Raw genomic sequence first — 14,519 nt, 5'->3', positions numbered from 1 at the left:
AGCGTCAGGGGTTCGCGGGCGGTGACTCCTGGCAGGAATCGAGTGAACGGCCGGCTACCGGGCCCTGCGGAGCGCAGGGCTGGGGGCATCAGGAGACCAGAGGGCTGTCCGCGGGAGGTGCCGCTCCGCCGCGTTACGCGTAGACCCAGGAACGCGGTGGGCACGACGTCCGGTGCCGAGTGGGAGAAGGGACGCAGGGGATCCTAGGAGCTGGACTTTACGGGAGGGGTCCTAAAGCCGAATCCGAGAGAGACAGCGGGACAGAGACAAGAGACAGGGACAAGGCAGGCCAAGAACGAGGCTGAACAGAGGCAGAGACGCAGTGGAGACAGGGACACAGAGGCCCAACCGGTAGAGAAAGGTCAGGCATAGGGGACAGACGGGGCGCAGAGGCCCCCGTCCTCGCCGGGGGAGGAGTCACAGCACCCTCTGCGGGTTCTGGCAGGGGCGGGGAAACCAGTGTCGCCGAGCCCCGAGCGGGTCTGTGGACCAAAGTGGTGGCCACAGCGCCTCTCGGTGAGCCATAGCGCTCTCTGGCGGATTCTAGGAGCCCCTGGGGAGTGGAGTCTCAGCGGCCCTCGGTGTGTTCTCAGACCGACAGTGGCTCCTGGATTCACAGGGGGCTTCGTAACCATTTGGGGGGATACACAGTGCCTTGTAGAAAGGTAAGAGCGCTCTCTGATGGGCTACGGCATCACGAGGAGGCGGCCCTCGGGGTGTTAGCAGAGGCCCCCACCAGAAGGCTCACAGCCTTCTGTAGGTATCACGGTTTCCCTGGGAGGGGGCAGATAGCGCGAGTGTGGGAGATCCAAGGTCCAAGGAATCATCAACAGCTGCCAAAGGAAGGTTCCAGGCAGCTCATTGGGCTATCATATCCCTCTGAGTCGCTGCGTTGGTCACACCCATTCTGGGCACGGGCGCGAGGCGCAGAGGGAGGCGCCCGGCAGGGTTGGGTGGGGACTCAGATGGCCACGCGCGCGATGTGAGCAAAGACTCCTCCACAGACAGATGCACTGGTCGAACGTGCGCCTTGATGTGGGAGTAGCGCCCCGCCCAGCCCCAGCCTGGCCCGCGGGCTCAGGCCGCCCTGCAACGCCCCCGCCGCTCGCGGCGCTGCAGTCTCCGAAGGCGCCGCGTCCACGCGTCGCGCCAGGGCAGCACGAGGCTCCCGCGAGCGGCGATGAGACCGGGTCCTCGGCCCCCTGGATCCCCGACCGCCGCCCCTGGCCCGCCACCCAGCAGCAGGTAGCGGCGACCAGGTAGCAGGTGTGGGCAGCCGCAGGCAGCATCCCGTGCGGGCACCCACAGTGCGCTGCTCCCGCGCCGTGCGCGCTCCTCGCCGCTCCGGAACACGGCGAGCACGGCCACCGGGAAGCGCGTCCACAAGCCACGCGCCTCGCCGCGCGCACCCACCGCCACCTGCACCGCTGCGGAGAGGACGAGAGGGGGCGGGGTTAGGCTGGGAAGCGGCAGGCTGCTCAGAGGAGAACCGGGTGCCAGTGGCCAGGAGGGAGGGCTGAGAGGGAAACAGAGGACAACCACTGGAGAGGGAGCGCACAGAGAGGACACCGCAAAGGAGGGAGCAGAGAGATCACCAAGGGGCTGACGGGGCAGGGCCAGTGGCAGTGGGGCACCTGAGGGATGGGGTCCAGCAATGGTCAGGGTATCCAACGGGAACGTGGGGAGGGCAAGGTGGGAAGGTGGGGGCGGGAGGCCTGAGGGCTGCCTACCATAGTCTTTCCTGCAGAACTTTTTCAGGCTGATGCGGTAGCTGCCCCGGGTGGGTTTGCAGTGCAAATCACAGTCTGGGGAGGGGAGACGAGGGAGTGGGCAGGCTGGCATAGATCCCCACCTCCTTCCCCCAACCTCTCCTCCTACCCTCCTTGAACCCATAGCACCCCTCCTCTCATGGACATGCCAGTCTAGAACCTGATATGTGCCCACTCACCCTGCGACTCCACAGGGCTGCTCTCCTCAGTGGGTCCAGGGACAGGGGTCTCTGCAGAGAGGGTGGAAGAATGGCCTGTATTCGAGGGGCCTGGGGTTTCTGGAACTCTCAGAGGATATGTAGGCAGCAGCAGGGAGCTGGGGTGGCCTAAGCAGGGCAGGGTCACTCACTAACACAGGGTGCCACTGGAGAACGACTCTGTTGGAAGCCAGGGGCGCAGCGATTGCAGGTGAGGCCAGTGACACCATCCTTGCAGGGACACTGGCCTGTGGTCTGGTTGCAGGTTTTGCCAGCAGCACCAACAGGGTGACAGTCACAGGCTGAGGACAGAGGTGAAATGGTCAGAAACCCATCTGGGAATATGTGAAACCAGAGGGTGGGGGTATGCAGGCTCACCCCTGCAAGCGTGGCGGTCATTCGGTGCACGGCCCGGGTCGCGATAGAAGCCCTCCCGGCAGTAATGGCAGTGGCGGCCGGCAGTGTTGTGCCGGCAGTTGAGGCAGACACCACCACTGCGACGGCCGGACAATCGGTACAGCTCCATGTTGAAGCGGCAGCGGCGGGCATGGCCATTGCAGGAGCAAGCTGCAGAGAGGGATGGGTCAGGGGCAGGCTGGCTGGATCCAAGATCCCCAGGCCACCCTCTAAGGCCTCACCAAGGCAAGCGTGGGCTTCCCGGGCTGTGGCCCGCTGCCAGGGCCTGTCGCAGTAGAAGGGCTTGCAGCGGCCACAGTCGGGGCCCTCGGTGCCATGCCGGCAGTCGCAGATCAGGTGGCCCTGGGTGTCCAGCAAGCACCTTGAAGCATGCCCATTGCACTTGCAGCGCCCGCCCACCTGGAGCTCAGCGGCTGAGTAAGAGTAAGGGACCACGGCCTCGGAGTTGCTGGTGTCCCCCAGCATGGCCGGCCTCGTGAGCACTATTCGAATGTCTGTGGCGGTCACCCAGTCTTGGAGCACCGGGCTGCTGTCCAGATCCAGGCCGGGCGGGCTGCTGTCCTGCACGCTGAAGGCCAGAAGGCCACCGCCATCAGGCTGGGTCTGGGGCTCAGGAAAGCACAAAGCTTCAGGCCCGGGACCGGCTGGGCCATTGGCAGGGGCGGGCAGGCGGCCATAGTCCAGGCCACAGCAGGCGGAGAAGAAGCCCAGCGGGACCCAGCTGCGGCCGTGGTCCTGCGACTTGAGCAGGGCCACTGAGGTGGGGGGCGTGGAGCAGAAGCGCAAGCTCACAAACACCAGCTCGAAAGTTTTGCCCAGGGGTACTGTGAGGCTCACGTTGAGGGGCGCCTGCGTCAGCCAGTCGGAATGCCAGCACAGGGGGCTGGCGGTGCCCCCTGCCAAGGTCAGGAGGGCGGCGGGGTGTGCCCGCCGCGGGTCGGAGGAATCGCAGGCCTGCGTGGGGGGCTGCCCGCACGTGCTGGACGCCAGCACCTCGCGGCCCAAGGCCGCATTCACCAGGCCAGGCACGCAGGCTCGCGGGGCGCCCCCCTCCTCATGACAGGGGTCGGCGGGCGCTGGCGGCCCCGGGCTCAGCGCGGCCAAGAGCGTGCCCGCGGTCACCAGCAGCCCCCAGGGCCAGATGGGCATGGCCGGAGCCTCCGTGGGTCAGCCAGCTGGCCGTGGCCCCACGCCGCTGTCCTCGTGGGGGTAGAGCCCGGGTCTGAGGCTCTGCCGGCAAAGTCGAGCAACCGCAGGCCCCGGGCGGCCCCAGCTGGGGCCCAGATGAGGGTGCAGCCGCGGGCACGCCCCGGCCCAGCGCAGCAGCGAGGATGTTGGCGGGTCCCCCTGCAGGGCCTGGAGCGATGACAGCCTTCGCCCCGGCTCCGGGCCCCTCCGCCCTCGGAGGCCCCTCCCGCTGTCCGCTGCTCACACTCACCCACGGAGGGCCGGGTGGAGCAGGTCTCCGGGCCTCCGGGAATGGCTGAGGGCGGGCGGGCCCTGGGGCGCCGGGGCCGCCGCCTCCTCCCGGCTGCAGCGAGGGCCGCGGAGCTGTGCCAGGTGGGGGCGGGGGGCGCAGCAGGCTCAAGCCTGGGCCCAGCCAGGGGCGGGGCTGCTGGGGCCGAGAAGGAGGGAGGGGAGGAGAAGGGGCCTGGTCGGCATAGCGGGAATCAGAAGCAGATTCAGACACTGGCTGGGCCATCGGGGGAGGGGCCGGGGAGCCAGGAATTCGCTGTCGGGAGGGGTCTGGAGGGGAAAACTCAGCCACGCAGCCCGTGGGGGACCACCCAGCAGGGTCGTTGGTCCGCAGCCAGGTTTTGACTGCTCCTGGGGCTGTGTCACATGCTGGGCGGGGGTCTGGCAGGCTCCTCCCTCAGGCCCAACAGGCAGGCTGGGCCCTGGGTCTGAAGTCTGGGTCCGGGATGCTCCCTGATGCCCATGCAGGACATAGGGCATGAGAAGCCAAATCGTATTGGTGAGTGTGGGGTGTCCCCAAGGCAGCAGTTTGCTCTAGTAGACAGAACCCAGAATTGGGACCAGGTCTTATTTTGAACCAAAGCTGCTCTAATTTCCAGCTGTGTGGTTCAGATTCTTTAACCTGGTCCTGCCTCAGTTTCCTCTTTGGCCACATGCCTGTTATTTAACATTGCAACGCTGGGGTGGGCATGGGGAATTTGATGAGATCAACGCTCAACAGATTTGAGTCCTCCTGCCTTATGCTCAGGACTGTATCCCTGATCCCTGGAATAGGCCTGAGCTTATCTAAAGGATGAGGCTAGTGTCCTCCACCCAGATCAGTCCAAACTCTTGTCCCTGGTTCTCTTGAGTGTCTACTTGCCACACCATGATGGGCTCAGTCCTTGGAGCTGGCAGGGAGGAAGTGAAAGCTGTGTGTGGAGGGGAAGTGGGGGGAGGTACAGCCACCTAGGTGGCAGGTCTCCTTGGGGTTCAGGGGCTTGGTCACCTATGGAGAGGTAGGGAGTGGGGTTTGATCCATGGGGAGCACCTGGTCACAGATGGCAGTACCCCTGAGCCTGACCTATATACCAGCAGATTTGGGCAGGGAAACTGAGGCAGAAGCCCAGCTGGGTAGCCTGGATACCAGCTAGGGATGGGGCAGCTGCAGCTGAGAGTGGCCCCAGCCAAGAGGGGCCCGGAATTGCTCTGAACAGAGAGACCCCTTCCCAACCACCTTGAGGTCCTTGTTGGAGGGGGGCCAAGCATCCCAGGAGGGGCTGACCCCATGGGGAAAGGGAAGGCCACACAGGAGCGCATCCTGTTTGGGACAGCTCTGAGGCCTGACGTTTCAGACGGGAGGCTGAGTTCAGGCCAAGCCCGACAGCCAGTGTAGGATGCCCCGGGAGTGTGTCTGTGTTGGCGAAACTGCCATCCTATGCTGTGCCTGAGATGCTGCAAGGACCCACAGGAAGAGGATGGAGAGGAGCAGAATCCTTGTGCTGTTTAGGAGAAGAGGGCAGGAGGACATTGGAGCCTCCCAGGGGAAACTGGAAGAGAAGAGGTGAGAGCAGGAGGGCTTGAAGAAGGAGAAGACAGGCCCTTTTCCAGGCTTGACTCGCACAAACAGGGATGTGTATGTGTAGGGACTAATGAGGTGATGGGAGACTTTGGAAGGACTCACCCAGAAGAGTCCCAGGGGCTGCTGGTCTCTCCCTTCACTTCTGGCAGCAGCAGGAAGGCAATGGGTACCCCCTGCCTCACAGAGCAGGTGCTACGGGACCCTGCCCCTCAACTTCCCAATAAAGAGAGTGCGCCCCTTTCAACAAAGAGCTCTGCACGAATGAGGGAGTTGACAGGGTGCATGCACATTCTGCTCCGGTTCAGAAACAGCACCTTCCCAACCACCCTCTTCAAGGCCCTCTGGCTGCTCCCTGGGATGGGAAGAGCTTGGTGAGAGACTGGGTGCTTCAATAGATCCTCTGGGGACCGTTAGAAGAAAGGAGGTGATGCAATGGCCACGGTGGGGAGAAATGCCCAGGGCCCACGCAGGAGTTCCACGGGGCTTGAAACAAGCCTCCTGGGAGAACCTGGAGGTCTGCATTCGGGACTCCTGCCAGGAGGGAGGAAGCAGAGATCAGGGGAACAGCCTCTCCCCTAGTTGGAGAGGGGTCTGGGCTTTGTCTTCAGCCCAGCCTCCTCGATGGGGTCTGCAGAGCACCTGGCGGCTTCTGATGTGGGTGGTAGGAGGCCCCTGGGGCTCAGACTGCTGTATATTCATGGGGTTCGGCCCTGGACCTGTTCCACCAGGAGGAGGCTGCAGTCAGCTGAGCCTCTTCCCTGGAATGGCTGCCTGCACACATTCTTTTCTGCTCCCCCCCATGGGGCAGCCCTGGTAGATGGTGTGATGGGAGGTAGGGGGCCTTCCCCCCAGCCCCAGCCCAGGCTCCTTGCTCCTCGTGGACTCTGCCACTTGCCCCCAGTCCCTGATTGGGGCTTCTCACACCTATCTCCTCAATGGCCCTGTCCCCTTCTGGCACCTAGAAGAGGCTTTGCCCTCCCCCCCCCCCACACACACCCAGGGTGACAGCTGCTGGTTTGGGGGGATGCAGGGAACCTATCTGGGGAAGGGATAGAGGGCCTGACAGTCTGAGGCCTCAGGGGGCTGGAGTCTTTCCTTTAAAAGGCAGACTAGTCTGGCCCTAGTCGGTTTTGCTCAGTGGGTAGTGTTGGCCTGTGGACTTGATTCCTGGGTTTGATTCTGGTCAAGGGCACATCCATCTACCTCAGTTGTAGGCTCAATCCCCAGCCTCTGTTGGGGTGTGTGCGGGAGGCAACCAATCGATCACATCAATGTTACCCTCTCTGCGTCTCTACCCCTCCCTTCCACCCTCTCTCTAAAAAACAAACAAACAAAAAACAATGGCTGGATGAGGATTAACACCAAAAAGACCCCCCCAAAAAATAAAAAAACAAAAACCACACACACACAACCAAAATAAAAGGCCAACTGACCCCCAGCCTAGCCCAGGACTTGCTATTTCCACTTTCAAGCCACCTCTTGTTCACGTATCACACAAACATGTATTTATTAAGCACCTGTTATGCCTCGAGGAGCGAGGAGCTTCCAACCCAAGGGGGAAAACAGACAGCTGGGAACAGGAGCACAGCATGCTGTTCCTTGCCCTGAAAAGGGCAGCCACTCAGAGTCTGCTGCCCTGCATCACGCACACCAGCCAGGCAGGGTCCCAGTGCCGGCTCACCTGCTCTGCACTCAAGCCAGGCCCACTCTGTTGCTGTGATCAGCTCTGCAAGCCCAGCAAAACGCTGTGTTGCGGAGCGTGGAGTGAGGTGGGGAGAGCCCATGAGGGACGGGAAGGAAAATGGCTCAGTAACCCCCTTAGTCTGGCCACGCAGGGTTTGAGAAAGGAATGGTTGCAGGTGGGGGCTTCTGCGACCCACACGTGGCACATCTACCCGGCCTGGGCAAGGTCTGGAGGAGGCTCCTGGCTCATCCAGACCTCTCTGGGGACCAAGCCTCTTGCGTGGGCTCAGGGCGTTCCCAGCTCCCGCCCCTCAGCTGCTGTCGCCAACTGAGCATGCCAGCATAGGAAGGCTGCAGCCAGGAGCCCAAGCCCTGCCGCCCGCACCTAATGTAGCCAGCAATTCACCCTCGGCCAGATCCAGACAGGGTTCTCGCTGAGAGAGGGTGATGGCCATGGTCTCACGGTGAAGCCTGTCAACATGGCCACAGCACCAAACAGTAGGACGATAGGACCCAGCGAGGCAATGATCTCCCAGTCCATGATGCTAGTGGCCAAAAGCAATGCCAGCAGGGTGGGGGTGAGGGGGTGCTGGGGTGGTAGGTGGGAATCAGCAGGCTCCTTGGGCTGGGAGTCCAGTGCATTCACGCTGCCCACACTCAGGTGGATGTGAGCACCAGCGCAGTTCCCCATTCCAGCTGGCAAGTCAGAGCAGACTGGCCGGGAATGCAGATGAGAATTCCCTACTGCCTCCTGACTTGGTGGGGCAGGCGCTAGAGGGCAGGTCTCCTTCCCTCCTACCTCCCCCACTCTGGGTGCCTGTGTTGGGGCCTACCCAGACTTCCCCCCTCATACTATCTGTGGCACCTCCCTGCCCAAGAATGCCCAGTTGTTGGCAGGACACCACCAGTGCCCAGGACTGGCCGGGACAGGCAGGTCTTTGGGCACCCATTCGGGCCTGCCCTTGTGGGGCAAAGGTCCAGTATGGAAGGTGTATAAGTAACCAGTGGATAAAATAATTCTGGTGGAAACCACCTGCTATAGAAACTGATTCTGGGCCCTAGCCAGTTTGGCTCAGTGGATAGAGCGTCGGCTTGAGGACCGAAGGGTCCTGGGTTTGATTTTGGTCAAGGGCACATACCTCAGTTGCAGGCTCCTCCCCAGGGCATGTGCAGGAGGCAACCAATCAATGTGTTACTCCCACATTTCTGTCTTTCCCTCTCTCTAAAAATCAGTAGAAAAAATATCCTCAGATGAGGATTAAAAAAAAAAAAGATTGTGGGGTGGCCAGTAACAGGGTGGTGGTGGAATCCACCGAGGATTAAGGGTTCCTGAAGATCCAAGCACATGGGCAGCTCTGGAAGCAGTAACGGAGTGGCCAGCTGTCCCTCAGTCTCCTGTCTGTTTCCCCACGGTTCCTGTCCTGGGCAGTGGATGGAACTGTTCCATTCCCTGAGGGCCCCTCATTGCAATTAGGCCCCTGGTTTTTCCTTCCCTACTTTGTCATCGGGTCCCCAGCGGCTCTCAAGATTCATGACTTTGTGTCCGAAGTACCTACCCTGCTTGGTGATAGGCCTTTTACAGGTAGGGCCTCCTGCGGCTTACCTGGAGCCACCCTGAGGCTGGTTCAACATCACCAAGTTCATCCCTTATATCTGCCATACTTCACCTGGCTCTCTGTTACCTGCCTCCTGGGCAGGGGTGCCCCAGGACAGAGGCTGGTGTTACCCAGTCTCAAAATCACTGTCCACACTAAGGGCCAGTGCCCCAGTTCTGAGCATTGTGCTCAGTCCTTGTAGGTGCTCAGTAAAGGTTCATTTAAAGAATGCCACAGCCTCCCACACCTCACCAGCACCCAGCTCTGTGAAGCATCTCACATCCTCACCCTTGCCCCAGGGCTAATAACCACTACCCCCAGCATGATAGTGTGGACAACACTGGGAATTGAGGCTCAGAATCCTTAAGAATCTTGCTGGAAATCCTATAGTGGCAAACAAGTCAGTGTAAACCCAAATCTGACTGATTTAAAACTAGAGGCCGTGACCTTGACCTCTACTTTCTTGCCTTCCAAAGCAATGATTCCTTCAACAGGGCGGGCAGGAGCCCCAGAAGAGGAACAGATGAAGGGTGCTGGGTAAAGGGCTTGTTCCCTGGTGGTGGCTCAGCATGGGGGGCCCACACCGACTACAGCAATGGGCCAGGAGGTGGTAGGCACGGGTACCAGGATTGATGGCTGTGGGCACATAGTGCCTCCTACTCTGAGAGAGGCCTGTGGCTTTTGTGTCTTCCAATGAGCCAGTACAGACCTAGGCACCCGTGCTAAGGCCAATGCATGAGGTGAGTCCCCAGTGCAGCCCATCCTGAGTGGCTTTACCTGCTTCCTATAGTACAGAAGGGATATGAGTGTTCTGACTAGGTATACTTGATATATTCTTGGCAAACAAAAACAAATACACATCAAATCGCACCTTGTTATATAATTTCTAAAGTAGTTTTAATGTCACACAAGCAGCTTTTTAAGTCTAAAGTGAGAGAAAATAGAGGTAACTAAGAAAAATCCCCATTGGCCTTTGTTCCCCCCCAGCCTGTGGAGGGCCCAGCTGAGCCTGACCAGGATTAGCAGCTATGAGAAGGGACCTAGTTCCTCAGGAAGAGCCAGGGGTCCATTCCTTCCCCTTAGAAACCTGGTTTTCCAGGGGAGTACAGGCATCTCAAGCCAGGCCACTGCACCGGTGAATCCCCTCAATTCCTGTTCATTTAACTCTGACCAGAGAAGGGGTGCTCTCCCAGTAGACCCAGAACCAGCTTGCCCAGTCACAGGAAGGGTTCAGTCAGCAGGTTCATCTCGCAGGATGGTGAGGAAGCGCTGGCCTCCCTCACAGAGAAGGCTGTGCACAGCCCGGCAAAGCGCCAGCTGGGGCGCTCCCAGTGGCTCCTGCATGCTCACCAAGGGGAGAAGTTCTGCCATCAGGACCTGGGAGGAGATGTAGGGTCAAGGTTGCAGGGAGGCCTTATCCCAGACAGCAGCCCGGGCCCCCACAGGAGGGCCCAGGGGATAGAGTAATTCCAGGACAGGCTTTGAGGCACCATGATCCAGCCCCTCCCTCCTCCAAAGGCTCCATTCTCTCTCCTGCTGCCCCGGTGCTGGCAAATGCACAGGGGCAGAGGCTCTCGTCAAGAGCACAGATAGGCTGTTGAGCCCTTACAGGGCTTCAGATCTGGAATCCTCCCCATGACTCAGGCTCCCCTGGCACCCAGACACCTACTCCCTAATCCTCACTCTGGAAGTACCTTTTCCAGGTGGATTTGCTGGTCCAGCATGTCCACCCGAAGCCTGAGGGCTGCCAGGGTTTGCAGCTCCTGGGTGCTGGAGTAGAGAAGCAGCTGGGGGCTCCAGGTGGGATCTGCTCCTCCTCCACAAGGCAATGAGGCCATGGGGGGCCTCTCCTCAGGCCACGGCCCCAGCTGCTGTTCCACCACTTCTGTGAGGACGGGGGAATGTGGCCTCCTGGGGTGACAGCCAGGCACCTCTTTGCCACTCTCCTCTAAGGGGGAGCAAAGTTGCAAAGTCTCCATTTGCCTCCGAGACAAAGCCCTATTGTTCATAATCATCTCTTACGAGGCTAGGCCAGTCACCTACCAGTACCTCCAATTCTCACATGCTACTTTTTCAATGATTGGACAAATAAGTAAACTACTTAAAGTGATAGGGCTCTGTGTGTTGGGAGAAGGAATGGGGGTGGAGGAGCTGTTCCGACTGGTCCCATAGGACAACTGGGGAGAACTCAGAATGCAATGGAGTGACTTGGGGAAGGGACTGTCTGCCTCTACTCTTGGGTTGTCCTGTGGCTAGAGAACCTTGACCTCCCCTACCAGACTTCAGCACAGATGGCAGTGGGGTCTCACCTGCCTGCAGTTCCCGCAGCCTGTGGAGGCACTGCCCCACAATGGCCTGTAGCCCCTCCAAGGTGAGCAGGCCACGGTACTCCTGCATCCAGTCCGTGGGGTCTACGAAAGAGTCAGGGAGGGCAGGCTGGGTCCATGCTGGTCCTGCAGCACCCCCAACCCCAACCCCATACAAAAACCTGTATCAGGGCCCACTGACCTCTTGTGAGCTCTTCCTCCATTCTCAGTCTTAGCAGCGAGCAAGCCTTCTGCAGGCGCCCTACCTCTGCCTCCACCTCTGCAGCACTGAGCCTGGAGCTAGGCCAGCCTGACTGGACACAGGTCAGGGAAACTCCCGTGTTCAGCACCACCGCTCACCTCCCCTAAAGATGGGGCCTGGGAGTGGCTCTGGGCCTTCCTGGAGTTGCTCCTCAAATTCACCAAGTGTAGAACCAGACACTCTTCCCCTACCCGCCAGCAAATCCAGCAAGGATACAGTCACCTGCATTTTCTGGAGGAACTGGGTTTTAGAGGACGTAGTGGCATCCATGGAGTCGCTGGTCTGTGTAGAGCTGAGCTGGGCCCACAGGCTGGATGCACACATGGGCACCCCAGTGAGAGATCATTATTCTAATTAGCTGGGCTGGATCTCAGGAAGTAGGCAAGGGTCAGAGTAGGGGCCTCAGCCTAGGCCCTAGGGTGCCTGGCTCTGCTGAGAGGTAGGAGAGGCCTTGGGATGTCTCAGGGGAACTAAGAGGACACTGTCCAGAGGGCTGACCCATTCTGAGAAATACTAGGAGAGAATTTGAGGAAGAAGGGGAGAGGGGCTGGCAGTGACTGGTAAGAACTGTGGGTGCTGGCTGTGTACCAGGCACAGTGCATAACCTGAAAGGAACCACCTCAGTTAACATCTCTAGAAAGCTAGTACTACTATCATCACCTGCACATGCAAGACAAATTGGGACTAAAAGACACCAAGTGTTTTGCTCAAAGTCTTGCAGCTTATAACCAAGCAGCTGAGCTGGGGGGTCTCAAAGCCTACTGAGTCTAAGGTGACTACGGCAGTCGGAGCTGGGCAGACTCTCTTAACATATAGTGTTCCCTCCTAGCAAAGAAAGCAAAGAGATCTGCTGGAAAAGTCTTACCAACAGGGCCCCGAGCTGGTGGGAAGCCTCGGCTTCCCTGCTCTCCCCTCCACCCCCACCCAGTTGCAAGACTCAGCCTCACCAGGAGTTCTGAGAAGCCGCCTTCCTGAAGGCCACGGGCAGCTGCAGCAGCGTCCTGTCAGGAAACCCAGTGTTCAAAGGAGCCTCGCCTCATTCCGGGACTGCAGACCCCATTCCCTGCTCAGAGCCCAGATAGGGGTGAGGCTAACACCCGCCACCCCCAAACAGGGCTTCCAGAGTGACCATGGGAGCCAACCCCGTCCAGGTCTGCCCTGTCAGAGAGAGGAGAGGGTACCACAAGCAGAGACCATCTGAGCCCCTGGGCTGGGTAGATAAAAGGGCACTGGGCGGCCAGGGAGGAGAGTGGGACAGGCCCTAGCACATCTAACCCAGCCAATTCACAACCAGCTGTTCCACTCTGCCAGCTTCAGGCCATGGGCCTCACGGGTGGTACTCCAGAACCCACATGCACTTCAATGCCCTGCCCTCCCTGTCACCCCAAATTCCAGACTCCAGCTGCTGGCTAGGGTCTGGTCAGGTAGAGTGCTAGCAGTTCCTCCAGTGAGGTTCTGAGAAACCTACCCCTTCTCCTTGAGTGTGAAGGCTTCTGGGGCCTGAGGAGCAGCCGATGGAGCTATCTGTGGGTCCCTGAGGCCGGGTCCAGGCTTGGCCGCTAGGGGCCCCCTCCCTGCACAGGTCTGATCCCCCGCGGACAGAAGCCTAGGCTTCGGGAGGCCCTTGGCAGGCCTGGTGGCCTGGCGGGTGCCCCTGGGGGGTTTTGTTGGAGAAGCCCCGTGTGGGGCAGCGGCTGTGGTAGCCGAAGTGGCAATGGACCCAGACTTCAGGCTGGAGGCCTTGTCTCTTTCTCCGGCCTTAGATACGCCTTTTCGAACGTGTACAGCCTTCTGCAGTGCCTGGGTTAGAAGCTCCAGCTCCTTGAGGTCTTGGGGGCTGGGTGTGCATGCTGCGGAAGCCAAAACAGCGGTCGGTCACCACTGTCCTTCTTACCGCTGCATGCGGAAGGCAGGCCAGGGGCAGCACTTGGAGCTGGGTGGCTGAGGTTTACCTGGAGACGGGGCCTCTTCATTCGTTTCTGGACCTGGGGTTGGCTCCGGAGTCGGGGTCTCCGCTGGTTCCCTGCGAAGACACAGGAAGCAAAACCCCAGCCTTCTCAGAGCCTTCAGGGAACGGGGGGAGGAGGATGACACCGACAACCGGCACCTGGGAAGTGGGCGCTGGGCCCGCCCTCCTGGCCCGGTCTCTGAGAGGGGTTCTGAAGGCCCGGGGAAGGCCGAGTCGGGGGTCCCGGGGCCCGCGTACCAGGCCCGCAGCAGCCTCCGGGAGACCCGCAGGCTCTGCTCCAGCTGCCGCTGCCGCTCGGCACAGGTGTCCAGGGCGTCCCGCAGCTCGGCCACCAGCCTGGGGAGGACACGCCGGTAGCTCAGCACCCGGGCGGCCTCCATCGGGCCGTGCTCGCTCCCGCCCTCGCCCCAGCGCCGGACTCACCGGCGTGAGCAACCGAGCGGTAGCATGGAGACGGTAGTCAGTCTTCAGGATTTGCCGCCGGCGGAAAGTCCCACCCCTTCCGGGCCATAAGACCGCCCATTTCCGGCGGACTATCCAATCCGGAGACCAGAGCTCAGGACCTTCCCCCTCCCCTACACCCAGCCCACCTGCCACCCCGCGCCTGGCGGCTCGGGCCCCTCCTCCCGGAGCCAGGCCCCGAGGCTTGGAGGAGCGGACCTCGGGAGCCGCGCAGGCTTCCGGTGCGGCTGACTGGTGGATGGTAGCATCTGCGATCGCTCACAGTCGGCGTCTCTGTTCTCACTGAAGGCACTCTGAAGTGGGGCCGGCCGGTCTTGCTGACGCCGGGATGGGCCCAATCGCTATTTACTGGCAACAGTCGCTAGATTTGAGGATGAAGTGTGTGTTGGGAGCGGGGGTGAGGAAGAAGGGAGTGTTCACTTTTGGACATACAGGTGCGGTGATGACATTCAGGGGACATCAGGTAGGCACGTGGGTAGAGATGAAGCAAGAGGGTTCAAGGTGAGGCAGGTGTGCAGGGACAGGGACAGGCGAGGAATGGGTGTTGGAAGGAGAGCTGGAGCCCAGAGAGGTGGAGTGACAGCAGAGCCCGGTGTCAAAGAAGCACTGGGAGACTGTACTAGAACGCTGTCCAAGGGATGGGGGTGGGGTCTTCAGTGACTAAGGAAACACCCAGCGTGGGGGCAGCGATGCAGGCAGATGCAGGCGGCAAGCCCCAATGTAATTGCAGAAAAGAATAAACAAAAATCTTGGGTTACGGCCACAAATCTTGTGGGGGGAGGTGGAGGAGGGCATGTTTACAGATGGAGAGCTGTCCATTTT

General features: G+C 60.4%; 2 protein-coding genes across 6 annotated transcripts; both read right to left on the bottom strand.

The window, feature by feature from the left end:
* Window positions 1-53: 53 nt before the first annotated feature.
* Window positions 54-3,918, bottom strand: NTN3 (netrin 3). Its single transcript, XM_059692791.1, has 6 exons — window positions 2,605-3,918; window positions 2,345-2,533; window positions 2,119-2,268; window positions 1,949-1,999; window positions 1,731-1,805; window positions 54-1,427 (listed from the first exon to the last, which is right to left on the bottom strand). The coding sequence occupies exons 1-6, from the start codon at window positions 3,530-3,532 to the stop codon at window positions 1,078-1,080; spliced, it is 1,743 nt and encodes a 580-aa protein (XP_059548774.1). The 5' UTR covers window positions 3,533-3,918; the 3' UTR covers window positions 54-1,077.
* A 5,668-nt stretch (window positions 3,919-9,586) lies between these two features.
* On the bottom strand, window positions 9,587-14,411 carry TEDC2 (tubulin epsilon and delta complex 2). 5 transcript variants are annotated; one of them, XM_059692789.1, is made up of 10 exons: window positions 13,659-14,411; window positions 13,473-13,571; window positions 13,219-13,289; window positions 12,735-13,116; window positions 12,214-12,267; window positions 11,483-11,576; window positions 11,207-11,318; window positions 11,008-11,109; window positions 10,393-10,583; window positions 9,587-10,075 (listed from the first exon to the last, which is right to left on the bottom strand). In XM_059692789.1, exons 1-10 carry the CDS (start codon window positions 13,682-13,684, stop codon window positions 9,929-9,931), a joined length of 1,278 nt encoding a protein of 425 aa, XP_059548772.1. In that variant the 5' UTR covers window positions 13,685-14,411; the 3' UTR covers window positions 9,587-9,928. The 5 variants fall into 5 exon arrangements, with proteins under 5 accessions (XP_059548772.1, XP_059548770.1, XP_059548773.1 ...); XM_059692787.1 differs by having other exon boundaries at window positions 10,393-10,646; window positions 13,659-14,391; XM_059692790.1 differs by lacking the exon at window positions 13,473-13,571 and having other exon boundaries at window positions 10,393-10,646; window positions 13,659-14,391.
* Between the last annotated feature and the right edge of the window lie 108 nt (window positions 14,412-14,519).

The sequence above is a fragment of the Myotis daubentonii genome, chromosome 4 (assembly GCF_963259705.1).
Source record: "Myotis daubentonii chromosome 4, mMyoDau2.1, whole genome shotgun sequence".
In the NCBI taxonomy this organism is placed as follows: domain Eukaryota; kingdom Metazoa; phylum Chordata; class Mammalia; order Chiroptera; family Vespertilionidae; genus Myotis; species Myotis daubentonii.
Note: the sequence above shows the minus strand (reverse complement) of the source record. Positions and strands in the feature narration are given on the sequence as shown.